The sequence below is a fragment of the Dermacentor andersoni genome, chromosome 3 (genome assembly GCF_023375885.2).
Source record: "Dermacentor andersoni chromosome 3, qqDerAnde1_hic_scaffold, whole genome shotgun sequence".
NCBI classification, from domain to species: Eukaryota; Metazoa; Arthropoda; class Arachnida; order Ixodida; family Ixodidae; genus Dermacentor; species Dermacentor andersoni.
The window spans coordinates 235677359-235691879 of record NC_092816.1 but is presented as its reverse complement, the minus strand read 5'-3'; the positions used below and the strand labels follow the sequence as shown (position 1 = coordinate 235691879).

Below are 14521 nucleotides of genomic sequence, written 5' to 3'. Positions count from 1 at the left end.
CGGCGAAGCCGCATTGCAGGAGACAGGAGCTATGCGGGAAAACAAGATATCAGGGGACGCGTGAGAATCGCGCTTCCCCAGAACAGACTTCCTGCAAGTACACTTCAATACTTTAGACTTTGAACCCACCATGCATATGAAGTGACTTTTATGTACTTGAACAATATGAATCTCGGTTTTCTCATTTAACCTCACATTGTCACTGCCGTGCCCTTGCCTCACGCCTGCCCTCCCTAACCTCACCACGTGACAGTGAGGGCAGATGAGGGTGAGAAAGGCCCTCAAGAGGGTGCCCATGTCTGCTCGTAAAGCAGCTCTTCAAGTTCAAGGGGGGGATGGGGGAATAGGCTCAGACGAGAACACAGTAGCACTTGCAAAAGCACTTTACAGGATCTGTTCTCCTTGCTGTGCTAGGTCCTAGAACCTTACCGCAGAGCCCACTGCTTAGAATGCAAAAGTAAGGGAGACACAGCTTTTAGTAAGGAACATGTCCTCAGAGATTGCATTTGAGTCGCCGAAATAACTGAAATGTCACGCGCAAACATGCCACGAGTGTGCGGAAGAAACCTTTGTCGTTTGCAAAAACACAAAATTTTCACTCAGGCGTGAGCAATGCCGCTACTTGTGTGTGCCCCTGCTCGGTCTCGTGGCAGTGTTTTAAATGACACGGAGCGAGTACTCTATGCCAGAGCACAGTGCTCTGTGGTAGATTTTGCAGACTGCTCTGGATCCACCATTGGAATAATCACACCTCGATATAGTGAACATGAATATGACAAATTATCGAATATAATAATGTAATCTCTATTTTTTTTCCCATTATAAGTGAATGTCGGGTATAATAAAGGTATTTTCGTGTAACATAGCCACAATGAGGTTTAACAGGCGGCAAATATAGTAAAACCTCATTCATACTTTTTAGAAAAAAATGAGAGATAGCTTACTTAAAGGGAAGCTGAAGAGTCTGTCGAATTCAATAAAACGCTCATATACGGATGCGGGAACCTTATAAACCATGTAGGTAAAATTTGTTTTTGTTTTTTTTCAATTAGGAGCGACGTAATCGTCGGTTGAAATTGCGCTGTAGCTCCGCCCCCCGTCGAATGCCGCGCGCTGCTGCGGACGATGCGAGCGGAGACCGGAAACCGCGTTGTTGTGACGTCAACTCTAGTGTTTCGTTCCTTCGCAGCGTCCGCGACCGTGCCTGACCGCGCTTGTTTCTGCGTGCGTGCCATCGTAATCTGCTTCGATCGACCCTGCATTCCTTTGTTGGTGCGTCTGCGTGTATGTAGAGTGTTAGTCAACGTGCGTGGTAGTCAATGTGAGTGGTAATCAACGTGAGTGGTAGTCAACGTCGTAGTCAACGTGGTAGTCAACAGATGAAGGTCACTACACGTACTGCATGAACCGGGAAGCTTTTCATGCGTTTAAACCGTCTTTGTAGATTGCCGACAGCTTTGGACAGCGCACAAATGCCGACGATCGCATCCCTGCTTACGTTCCACGAGGAGGCATGCAGAAACACAACACTACAGTTGTTTGACCGGAAACGAGCTCACTAGATCGGCAAAGATCGGCGAGATCACTAGATCGCTTTGCAAAAAACATACTCACCAAAGAGCATTTCCAACACGAGGAGATCCCAAGACATTGCTTTCGTTCGCGTCGAAAGCACTGCTCGCACCAGCATCGTTTGCTTCTCGAGAGGCCGGCTCTTCGCAATCGGCTCGTACATGTAGGGAGTAACGCCGAACTCCTCAGAAAAAACGCAGTCTCTCTAAATTTTCCATTACCGTCACAGAAAAACAGCACCAAACTACCTGGAACCGCGCTTCATGTGTAGCGGCAGCGGTCGGTTACTAGTGTTGACGTCACGAGGCGCCCGACCAATCACAGGCGGAAACGAGACGCGCGAGCTGGGCGTGTTCGCTGCTGCACTTTTTGTCGAAATAAAATATATTTGCGCTTTCTTCCGCTCAATTTCGATACGATATTCGAATTCGGCGGGTTGAAAACCATTATGTACAGATGTTCACCTATTTTTTTCTGGAAAACCTTTCAGCTTCCCTTTAACAGAAAAACATACCATCCAAAGTCACTAAAAATTTTCACAGACTCAGCTGTAGTTGGCATTGAAGTAATGTGAAGCACTGTGCGAATCGCGTTGCCGCTTCTGCAGCTTCGGCAAGCTTATGTTTGCACTCCTCAAATTCAGCCGATGTCAGCAGCTTCTTTAGGCGGGGCATTCTGGGGGCAAGTTTCGATGTGCCAACTCAGCGAGGGTCATTTCGGTACCCACATGCATCAAGCTGGTGGACTCGAGGCGCACTATGTCATTTTCCTATGACGCAGTGTTTTAAGACAGCGGCAGGCAACTGAAACGAAATCAACCTGACGCCACACCAGAGTAAAACACGACAATCTCATACCACCTGCAACAGGAAATGACGGCACGTTTGGGTGATGGCCTGCAGCGTGCAGTATGCTTCCGACGGGTCAACACCACACATGCTGGTAAACAGATATCTGAAGGTGTTTATTGCAATAGGGTTGGCGATGATAGCTGGCGTGCGGCAACCTGCGAGGAAACTTGCTGCACTGAAAAAGGAATCAGGTGCTGGAAGGTATAGGATAAAGAAAGTAGGTGCCAGGATTTTCACGTGACAAGGGGATGGGTACTTCGGGAAAGCTGCCATGGCAGGCGTCTAATGCTCTTGATCGCATGTCTCGCACCTTTTTTTGTTCACCAGTGTTCATGTCGTGGCCGGAAAACATGTCATAAGATTGCAGCTTGGTGATGTACTTAACATTGGTACAGAAAGATGACGTTTTCCAGGAACATATCAACCGGTAAAAAAGAAGCACAACTGCATTGGATTATTTTTCCTGTTCTCGATTGCAAATGTTGGTGCTGGGAGATCGTACTAAATGGGATTGTATCAACAAGGTTCTATTGTATTAATTTCTCTCAATTTGTTGGAACTTGACAATAACCAAAAGCCTATAGATGCAGAAAGGATTAACAGTGGGACATTTTCCTGGCCAGCTGCGGGACCCGCGTCTTCAGACTCCTGCTCGACCTTCTCAAGCCAGCCACGCCGCATGTTAAGACACTGGGGGAGCTGCTTAAGAAATCTTGAGAGAGTTTTGTCCCACTCACAGAATGCCATGCAACAGTAACGTAAGAACATCAACTACTTCCGATCTGGTGGTGATGATCATGATTTTTAGCATTCCTTCTGAAACGGGGCAGTGAAGAATAGTCACCTAGCCTGCTTAATTTATTCAGGTATGCTGTACATGTTTTCATCTAGCATTTTTGTATACATCTCCTCAATCTTTTCTTTTCCCCTTCAATATCGACCTTGTACCGCTAGCTATGACTGTAAGAGATCCAGTCGTATCCATCTCTTCCCTGCTTGTTTTTCCAACCAATACTCTAAGCGTCTCTTGCTTATCTCGACTGCTGACAGGCTGACGTTTCTGTCCACTTTCAACCCAAGCGCTTCTGGAAGGTGTACATTATGTACTGGTCTCGCTGGGCGAATCCCTTCGCATTCGATTCGGATGTGCCGAGTGGTCTCCGGATTTTTGCTGCAGCATACACATGCTTCATGTAGTTCTGAATATTTGCTGTGGTATGTTTCTCTCCTTAAAAGCAATCAGCTCAAGCTTCAAATAGCAAGGCCCTGCCCTTTGTGTTATCAGAGAGATTTTCCCTTCTAATTTCTTTCTCCTCATCCTTGTAAATTTCCATGGTCCTTTTTGTTTCCACTCTTTGCATGCAATTAACTGTCTCTGTTTCTCACACTTCCTTTCTGACGACTCCTGGTTGTCTATTTACAATTTCAATTACCCTGTCCTTGGTTGGGAACTTTCTTGACCTCTTCCTCCATTATGTGTCCACGCTGTTCAAGTACAGATACTTGTACACTTTAGCTACCCATTTATTTTTATCCATGTTTCCGAGTCTTTCTTAAAAACTAATTTTGCCCTGCGCTGCTCTGGCTTCAAAAAAATGCCCAACCCATGTCACCTTGCACTGCCTCATTTGTCGTTTTGCCGTGGGCTCCCAGAGCCAACTGGCCCACCAATTTTTGGTTGACTTCCAACCCCAACAATATATCCGATTTTAGGCACGGAATGGCATTTGTGAACGTTAGTGCTGGCACCACAACTCCTTTCCAGATCCCACTCACCACTTCGTATTTATTGCAGCCCCAAATTGCCTTATATTTCATTATTGTTGCATTCTGCTTCACTTTTATTTTCAGGTTATTTTGGTGGGTGCTTGAGTAAGTCTTTCCTTTGTTTATGTATACATCGAGGTATTTATATTGCTTGAATATGGGTATGACTTGCTGTTGAACTGACACCATGTAATTACTCATCTCTTCATATAAAGATCATAATTACCGATTTTTCTGTGCTAGTCTCGATGGATGCTATGAGCATCCCTTTTGGAAGGGGGCGGTGGGTTGCGCCACCAAGCTCTCGTTAGTATGTTGCCTAATGACCTGTGTTAAAAAAGAAAGAAAGAAAGGGGGAAAAAAAGCCCAAAATGAATTCCTATAACCAAACTTTCTAAACCTCTAGTGTGAACTTTCTTTTTGCACGCCTCCGTTGTTTCTCATTTCCCTTACTTTTCTTCCACCAATCCTCCAATCGCCTCTTACTAATCTCTATTGCGGACACTTTTACTTTTCCCCTGCTCTCCCTGAAACCAAGGACTTCAAGGAGGCCAGTGGTGCCTAAATCGACCGCTGGGCAGACTTCTTCACATTATAATAAAACATGCTCCATAGTTTCCCTAGCTTTACCGCAGCAAGCACATGCTTCTTCTTCCTTCTTATATGTCACTTTATAGTTACGTGTTCTAAGACATCCTGATCTCCCTTTGAAAAGTAATGAGCTTCCCTCTGAGTTATCATAAATTGTTTCTTTACCGTTTTCATTTTTTCCTCTTAAGTAGTTACTCATGGCAGGTTTCTTTTCCATTTCAGCCTCTCTGACTTTCCGCTTGACGTTCTTTGTTGCAGTGTTGCTTACCCTACAGGCCGCATACTTGCTGGTAAGCTTCCTAGTTCTCTTCCTCCACTGTGAATCAATGTTTTTCCTGTACAGATACCTGAACACTCTCCCAGCCCATTTACTTTCTTCCATATTCCTCAATCGTTCTTCATAATCAATTTTACTGCGAGATTCCCTCACTTCAAAACTAGTCCAGCCCATATCACCCTGCCCAGCTTCAATAGTAGTCTTCCCCAATAGAGCGCCCAATGCGAGGCGACCCACTGACCTTTGGTTCCCGTCGAGTCCTGATTGTACCCCTGATTTAAAGCAAACAACCACATTTCCAAAAATTAGTCCTGGAACCATTACACCTTTCCACACATCCCGGAGCACCTCGTACCTATTGTATCCCCATAGCACTCTGTGTTTCATTATGGGTGCATTTTTCTTCTCCTTTAGTGTTATTGCTTTTTCCTGTGTTCCTATATATCTATTACCTTCGTTTATCCATATACCAAGGTATTTATATTCTGTTACCCGATGTTTTTCCCGGCCCTGTATTGCCACTGTCTATTCACTGTTTTCATTCAATACCATAACACCTGATTTTTTAATGCCAAGTTCCAAATCTATTTTTTTTTTATTAGTGTTACGCATTCAGGTTTATTTTCTTATATAACACAGGAATGGTAGCTTTTACGAGCACATGCATGCAAACAAATATGCAGGAACTTGAACTGTTACTGGTGAAAGAATTTGAATTTTCATCAGTAGTTAAAAAAAAAAAATTCACGCCTTCCTGTCCACAGATATTGGCCAGACGTTGCGTATCACTTTGCTTGTTAGCTAGCAACACAATGTCATCCGCGTAAAACAAACCTGGAAGCTGCTGCTCTGTTACTGTATCCGTCTGTTTGTATGAGAGATTAAACCCGATATTACTTTCCTTTGGCGCCCTTTCCATGCTCACCATATACATCAAAAACAGCAGTGGGGATAAAAACAGACTTTCCTCAGTCCCTTGTTGATATCAACTTTCTCCTTGCTCCTCATCCCTTCCCACTCAACACAAACGGTATTTTCTAGGTAAATCTCTCTCAAAAGCTGTAGACAATCATCGCCCAAGCCGTCCTCTTACAGAATATCCCACATAATGTTGCAGTCTACATTGTCATACGATCTTGTAATGTTAAAAAAGCTGCATATAACAGTTTCCTCTCTACTCTCGATGTTTCAATACACTGAGTAAGGACAAATAAGTTATCGTCCAGATGCCTACCAATTCTGAAGCCTTTCTGAAGCTCCCCACTATGCCATTATTCTCTGCCCATGCTTGCAGCGTTAATTTTATTGCCTGTATTGCTAACCTGCATATTATCGATGTAATGGTCAATGGTCTACACTGCCATGTGTGGTAGTGACGGTCAAGAACACAGTAGCAAAACTGTGAATGGTGAAACTAACTTTTTATTGGGCGAACCTGTGCCAAAAAAAGCAGGCTGGACTCAAAGCACAATGATAGCGGCGAACACACTTGGCGATCATCAAATATCTGATCTGTGGGCCAAGCGTGTCAGCTTTTATACATGAGTCATAGAAGATTTCAGAGCAATCACTGGTGCCCGCGTGTCTTGCAGAAAGTACAACACAATTGGCATTGCATATACAATCATATTACACAAGCTTTGGTGACAACAGACAACGAATGGAACCATTGATAACATTCAAGAAATGTCTGATACATGCAGGCGTGTCCTGTGGTGAGCAATAATGTTTAACCTTTGTTAACCAGTGAAAAAGCGGTCACCCAAGAAAGATAAAGAAGTTGGTGTTGGCCATCGCAAGGGTATGCGGAGGGGGCGTGCCACAGCAGGCTGGAGTTCTTCCGCGGCCAGGCTTCACGTCGTGGCCAAGGACTCGCAGATTTTCGACATGTGGCACACAGGCTTTGTACCGTCGTCTGTGCCGCCGTACATGCTGACCGTCGAAACCTACGGACACCCCTTTTCCATGGAGCTGGACACAGGGGCCAGGGTGTCAGTAATGGCCGCGAAACACTTCAAGCATACTTTTCCCGGCGTGTCCGTCGAGGCTTCAGGCGTGATGCTGCGCAGCTACTCTGGGCAACTCTCCCAGGTCCAGGGTCAGGCACAGGTCAGCGTTCGCTTTGGCGACAGGGAGGCAACCCTTCCCCTTTACTTAACGAAGGGGTCGTCGCCGATGCTGCTGGGCCGAAACTGGATTCATGCACTAGGCGTTCATATGCCAGAGTACCAGGAAGCCAGCCTGCATGCGGTGAAAGACGTCCCCTGCCTCCTGACCGAGTTCAAGTCCCTGTTCCAGCCAGGAGTGGGCACATTCGCCGGCACGATGGCTGGCATCTATGTACCTGAGGGAGCCCGGCCTCGTTTTATTTTTTTTTTTCAAGCCTCGCGCACTGCCTCTCGCCCTGAAGGACGGGGTCACCCAGGAGCTGCAACAGTTACAGCGAGAGGGCATCCTGGTACCTGTCAAGACATCTGAATGGGCCGCTCCCATTGTACCAGTCCTCAAGCGAGACGGCAGTGTCAGGATCTGCGGGGATTTCAAGGTTACCATCAACCCCGTCGCTACCGTCGAGAAGTACCTGCTGATCTGGATAGATCTCTGGTCAGTGTTGTCCGGTAGACAGAAGTTTACCAAGCTCGACCTCAGAGATGCTTACCAGCAGCTGGTGCTCCAGGATGCCTCCCGGAAGTATGTCACAATATCAACAACTTTGGGGCTCTCCCAGTAAAAACACTTACTTACCATTTTGCGTGGCCTCAGCCCCGGCCATATTTCAGAGGGAGATGGACAACCTCTTCAGGGGCATCAGGCACGGGGCGGTGTACTCGGACGGCATCCTAGTTACTGGCTGCGATGACAGGGACTACCTGCAGAACCTGCACAATGTCCTGGCACGACTGCAGGATGCCGGCCTCGAGCTCAAGCTGGAAAAGTACATTTTCCTGGCCCCCAGTTTTGAGTACTTGGGACATGTAATTTCGCAGGCTGGCCTAGCCCCGCCTTCCCGCAAAGTTGATGCTGTGCTCAAGGCGCCTAAGCCGCAGAACAAGGATTTTCAGAGCTACCTCGGCCTCATCAACTTCTAGAGGAGTTTCCTGCCAAACGTGTCGGAGCATCTACAGCTGCTCCATCTTCTGCTTCGAGATGGTCAGCAATGGGTCTGGAAGAAGGAGCAGGACCAGGCTTTCCAGCGCAGCAAGGAGCTAATCACCAAGGCTCCAGTGCTAGTACACTTCAATCCTGCCAAATCTGTTGTCCTGACTGTAGATGCGTCGCTGTACGGCGTGGGAGTCGTCCTGGCACACCGGGACAAGGATGGCCAGGAACGCACAGTGTCATTTGCTTCTCGTCGGTTTCATGCTGCAGAGCAACACTACAGCCAGCTAGACAAGGAAAGCCTGGCCCTCATGTTCAGTGTCAAACGCTTCCACCGATATCTGTGGGGCCGGAAGTTCGAGGCGGTCACGGACCACAAGCCGCTGTTGGGGCTGCTGGGGCTTGACAAGGCAGCTCCCGTGCAGACTTCACCTCAAGTGGTACGATGAGCCTTGAGGCTGGCAGCTTACAGTTACCAGCTGGTTTACCATCCAGGAAAGGACCTGAGACCTGCTGATGCCCTGAGTCTCCTGCCCCTGCCAGAGGTGCCCGATGCTGTTCCAGAACCTGCTGAAGTGTCAATGCTGGAGCACGCGTACCTGGAGCTGCTCTCCAGATCTGCGGTATCGCAAGCAACCAGCCGGGACCCAGTCCTGCCTCAGGTGGTCATGGCGGTGTCCCGTGGGGAGGAATTGGTTCAGCAGGTCTATAGCCACAAGCCCGCTGAGCTGAGCTTGCAGCAGGGCTGCCTACTGTGGGGTTCCAGGGTGGTGATCCCACAATGTCTCTGGTCCAGAGTCCTGCAGTTGCTGCACGCTGGTCATCCTGGCATGGCCTGTACGCTGACCTGACCTGACCGTGGCATGTACGCTGGCCGAACGCTAACCTGTACCTGACCCTGGACCTGGGAGAGCTGCCTGGAGTAGCTGCATAGTATCACGCCCGAAGCCTCGACGGACACACTGGGAAAAGTACGCTTGCAGAGTTTCCCGGCCATTACTGACACGCTGGCCCGTCGCCAGTTCCATGGAAATAGGGTGCCCGCCGATTTCGACAGTCAGCATGTACGGCGGCACAGATGACGGTACAAGGCCTGTGTGCCACATGTCGAAAATCGGCGGGTATTTAGCCGCGGAGGAACTCGAGGCTGCTGCCGCATGCCCCCTCCGCATACCCTTGCGACAGCTACCCTGGCCGCTGGCTTGTGTGGTACCTGGCCGTGAACCAAGCTGCTGCTGCTGTTTGCTGTTCGACCTCCCCCTTCGGCATACTGGTGCCAGATGCCCAGTTTCCCTGCACGTGAAGCATTGTGCCTGAGAGAACTGGCACTGTGAGGGGGAGTGGGCACTACCACAGCGACCACTGGTACGGCCCTTTGTCGCCAACTTGTTGACCGCTGCTTCTGCCGATGGTTGGCCAATCGCACGGGCAATCTCGCCGGCGTCCTTGCCGGCAGCTTCCATTGCCAGCGCTGCCTTAACGGTGTCCTCCAGCGAGGGGTCGGGAGGCTCCAGGAGTCGCGTCTGCATGGCGGGGTGGTTCATGCCACAGACGAAACGGTCCCGGAGCAGCGAGTCCAGTTAGTCCCCAAAGACGCAGGCACTCGCTAACCCTTGTAGAGCAGCAACGAACTGCCCGACCGAGGGTCTCTCCTTGTCGGTGGCTCCGGTTGTTGAAGCGGAAATGCTCCATTGGTGTGGACGGTGCTGGGTTGAAATGCAAGCGCAGTATGACGAGCAGCTCACCCAGCACTTTAACATACGGTGTGGCTGACTTGAGAACGTCCAGCAGGAGGCTGAAGACGCGGGTCCTGCAGCTGGCCAGGAAAATGTCTCGCTGTTTGGCCTTGGGTGTGTCTTTTGCTCGAAAGAACACGTGGACTTGCTCCTCGTAAATTGGCCAGGCGGACCCATCTCCCTCGAATGGCTCGAGCCTTCCATACAGCGGCATGGTGGCAGCAACAAGGGGCGGTGTTTCGCCGCTAGTGCCGGCATGGGTCAATCCGTGGGTACTCGTCGCCAGTGTCACGATCCGCCTGGGTTCGTGAACGAGGGAGGGCTCGAGGCCCCCTCCATTAGACAGACGCTCCGCAGCGTGGTGGTGACGAACGATGACTGACCGCCGAGCAGCTGTGCGCGTTGGTGTTTATTGGGTGCGGTGACCAATGTTGCCTACCAAGCCTGGCAGGCGACCAAGTCTGGCGGGCCAACGAAGATTATGCTGGAGGGGCTGTCACATGCTTGTTACAATTACGGTAACAGCACACCGCGTGCCGATACTTAGCCACCATACTGACACGACATAGGCCAAAATGGCGATGTCGCTCGTATACTTCAACTGGCTACTGGCGTAGCAAGTAGTGGCTTTGATACTGACTTTTTTAGATGGCGCTAGCTAGCACCGTATTTATCATTTTCATTTACAAACTGGCATGTTCTTTTTTTTTTAAATCCTCGAATCTCGGCCGACCGTAGAGTTTGGTATATGATTATTTGAAAAAACTGTCGGCCAAGATTTGAATAAGCAGAGTACAGTAAAACCTCGTTAATTAGAAGTCATCGGTACCGCAAAAGATCTTCGAATTAAGCGGGTTTTCGAATTGACCGAACACAAAAAAGATGCCACCCAGGCAAAAAATTTCGCTGCAGGAATTCGGCGATCTGTGGATTATTAAAGTAATCAGAGATGCTGGTTTGCCGCATCCTGTAGTTCGAGGCTCCAAGGGTCATGTTTTCTAGTTGGCTAACTACATGCAGCATTTAAAAATTTGCACCGTGGCACTCAACAAAACTGTGGATAACGTTCAGCAATCTGATAACTTCCCCAAGAGCGGGTGCTTGGGAGGGCTCGTTAGTGTCGTCGTCGTCGCTGTCATCGCACGTGGTCGCATCAGCAGTAGCTTACCTCTCCAAGTCTGAGTAGCATGTTTGTTGATCATTCACTATCCTCTGCATGAGTGCATTGATGCGGTCGTAATACTCGGCTCCTTCTTCATCAAGTGCACATGAATAGTCAGCATCAGCATCGACGGTTCTTTCCTTTGAGAAGCTAGCATGTTCAAAACACCACATGATCAAAGTGGATTCCACTTGCTTTCATGCATACACAATAAGACATGTGTCCCCGAGGAGGTCGATGGAGTACTCCTTGCCGTTGTCGTAGCATAGGAGGACGCGCTTGAGCAGGTGGTGGTAGTAAATCTTCCTCGTGTGGTGAATGACGCCTTGGTCCATTGGCTGCGAGATCGACGTGGTGTTTGTAGGTAGAAATACCATCCCGATAGCTTTCAGGTGTGGGATGTCACCATGCGCCGGGCAATTAACAACGAAGAGTACATTCCTGCCTGTGGCTACAAACTTGCGATCACGGTGCCGAACATAATGTTCAAATATTGCGCCTGTGACCCAGGCTTTCTTGTTGTGCCAGTAGATAAGCTCATCCCTTGGAGGCAGCCGTACATTTTGAAAGCAGCAAGGCTTCCCACTCTTTCCAACTACAAGTAGCGGCAGCTTGTGTTTACCGCACATGTTCGCGCCGAACAGAACGGTAATTCTTTCCTTGCCTTGCTTTCGACCCTTGACCGCGGTGTTCTTCACTGCAAACGTTTTTGTGGGAAGCATCTTGTAAAAAAGGGCTGCCTTGTCAAGGTTGTACACATCGTCTGCACCGTACTCGCTAAGCAACGGAGTAAACATGTTTTTTCCAGCCGCCGACAACGCTCTCGTCTGTGCTGCCGCTCTCACCACAGACGGCTACAAAGGTCAAATTACTGCACTCTTTAAAAAAGGTGAACCCTCCACTGCTACACTTGAACTCTTCGTGCCCAAGTTGTAGAGCCAAGTCGTTGGCCTTCTCCCACAGTATCGTTACATTGACGGGAAAAGGTGGGCTGCGTTTGCTTTCTGCAGCCAGCAAAGTAAAGCTGATTCCAGATCTTGGTACGTGGGAGCTCGTACTCGTGACCGCCTCGAAGAATATGTCTTGCTGTAGGCCTCCAGTACCTTCGACTTGTTCTTCAATAATGTGGACAACGTCGAGAGGGGCACACTGTGCCTTTCAGCCAACTTGGTTTTGGAACACATGTTCTTACCCCCTTCTTGGATCGAGCAGAACTTCTGCTGCAGTGTTAAAGTCTTACGCTTTGGTGTTTTCGCTCAGGCACTTCTGCAAAGTTCAAAAAAAAAAGAAGACCACCACACTAACTGCAACACCCCTAACCACCGCAGACCGGCATTGTGCGCACACACGTCGCCGCAGGCGCGGAGAGAGAACGGGCGAGCGGCAGTTAGTGGCAGCGGCACGGAACACGTGCTGACGCTGCGACCACTGCGACTGTGAGGAGCTTGCGGAGTGGGGGAATGAGAGCACGTGACAAAAACCGGTATGCCCGCTGCATTGCAGTGAAACACGTCTTCTCCTCTGCAGGTGTGCATTTATATGGTGCGCGAGGCGTACCTTGGACTGATTTTTTTGCTAGCAGTACTACGGGTCGGGTGCTTCATCTATCAATAATCGAAATTGCTATGTGGCGTCACCTCGCGGCTCCAAATGGCCGTCGTTTCGTCGGGTTTGCGGTGAAATAGGGATTGGAAATTGCCGCATAGCACCCAAAATCTTCGAATTAACCGGGTTGGCCTAGGCCGCCGGTTCGAATTATCCGGTCAAATTTACATTGGATAACACAGGACCGCAGAAAACCTTCTAGTTATCCAGGATTTCGAATGAACCCAGTTTACTGCACATCAAAAATTTTGTTATATTGAAGTCCGTTATATCAAGGTTTAACTGTATAATGAAGTGTTTAATACGATTTCAACATAGCGATATTTCAGTGCGGCATTTCATTTCGGAAATGTATTTCAGCCCCTTCCATGTACAAAAAATTCCTCAGTGACTGTACTTACTAGCATAACAAATATAATTTCCACGTCGAGAACTTTCGATATAACGAAGCAAATTGCAGATTGTAGTGACTTCATTATACAGAGGTTTACCTGTAGTTGACAGAGATGACCGCAAAGCTTTGTCAAACCAATACTACACTATTTGGGCTACCTGGCAACAACACATATGAAAAAAATGGTGCAACCATCCTGGTATTGGCATACAACCTGGTGGGGCTGTAGTGAATGAGCAAACCATGCCAAACTGAGAAGCAGAGGCCCAAAGGGTTGCCTGTGGATACAAAGTATTATAGTCGACACAATGTAATATGGGCCAACTGCTTCCAAAACCTTTGTGGCCTCAAATGCAGCTTTTTCATCATGTTGTGGGCTGTTCTCCACAATATCTTTCCATCTGGTTTTCAGATTTTGATAACTTTTGCTTTATTTGGAAGCTTACACATTAGTTGGTGCAGAAAAGCCAATAAATCTTAAACTTTCAAAGCACAACTGCATGTTAACTAACAGTTGAATTTGTCAACATGTTGAGATTTTCCACAGGCATCCTTCATAAAGTCAGAACTTTTCTAAAATTACATTAATTTTTTTTTTTTGAAGGCCATGGTTCTGCTAGAATGCAATGATACCAAATTTGTACCAACTTTTTGTGAGATAGCTATAAACAATTTGGGCGAAATGTAAAGTTATAGAACATTCATAATCTTAAAATCTATGCAAGCACGGCAAAAGACTGACTGCATATTTGCTTTCCGCACACAAGAAATACATTATGGGTGAAAGTTCCAGCTAGAAATATCGAAAAAAGAATTCCAGACCGGTGTCTGCCGAAACTTTGATTTATTTGGAATTAACTATTGGTATATTGTTTTGATTTGTTCCCCATGCATTGCTGTGCATGCGCAGTCATGCGAACCTTGCTCAACAAAATTCGTGAGTTGCAAGTAAGAGCTGTCGTTTCTGTGTCTTCCACGAACCAACTAGCAATGCTTATCGATCTCGCTTGCGCAAATATGTCAAGTTTAAGATGTAGATTTCAGATTTTTCTCATACAGCTCTTTGTGTGGCCTCGAAGAGTACAATGTGTTCTGAAGCCCCCAGCCAAGTTGCTTACTCTTTGGAGGACGCAAGAGACAATAGTGACACCTGCCTGGACGTAGCAAGCGATGGCCTGGTGCACGTCGCCCTGCTCGAGCGAGAGCTCGCCCAGCCGGCTCCACTCGTCAGCATCCTGAGGGCTCAGGTAGGCTCCAATGAGCGAGAACTGCAACGCCCGCTGCGGCTCCCCCAGCGCTTCGTAGATCATGCCCAGCGTCTGGAAGGGCTCGGCCGCACGCGGAGCCAGGCGCACCACCTCCATGCACATTTTGACTGCATCGTGGTAGCTTCCCCGTGCAAAGCACAGGTTGGCCTGACCAACCAGGCCCTGCAGGTCTCGTGGAAGGCGGCTCCCCTGCACACAC

The 14521-nt window shown here is 48.4% G+C and overlaps 1 protein-coding gene across 3 annotated transcripts in view; it reads right to left on the bottom strand.

Annotated features, from left to right (window-relative positions):
• The window catches only part of LOC126536973 (general transcription factor 3C polypeptide 3-like), a 312777-nt gene that overhangs the window by 233668 nt on the left and 64588 nt on the right, over positions 1-14521 (bottom strand). For all 3 annotated transcript variants that reach the window (XM_055073144.2, XM_055073142.2, XM_050184056.2), the window contains exon 6: positions 14209-14511. In XM_055073144.2, coding sequence (XP_054929119.1) covers positions 14209-14511 — 303 coding nt within the window. The remainder of the gene's footprint in view (positions 1-14208; positions 14512-14521) is intronic.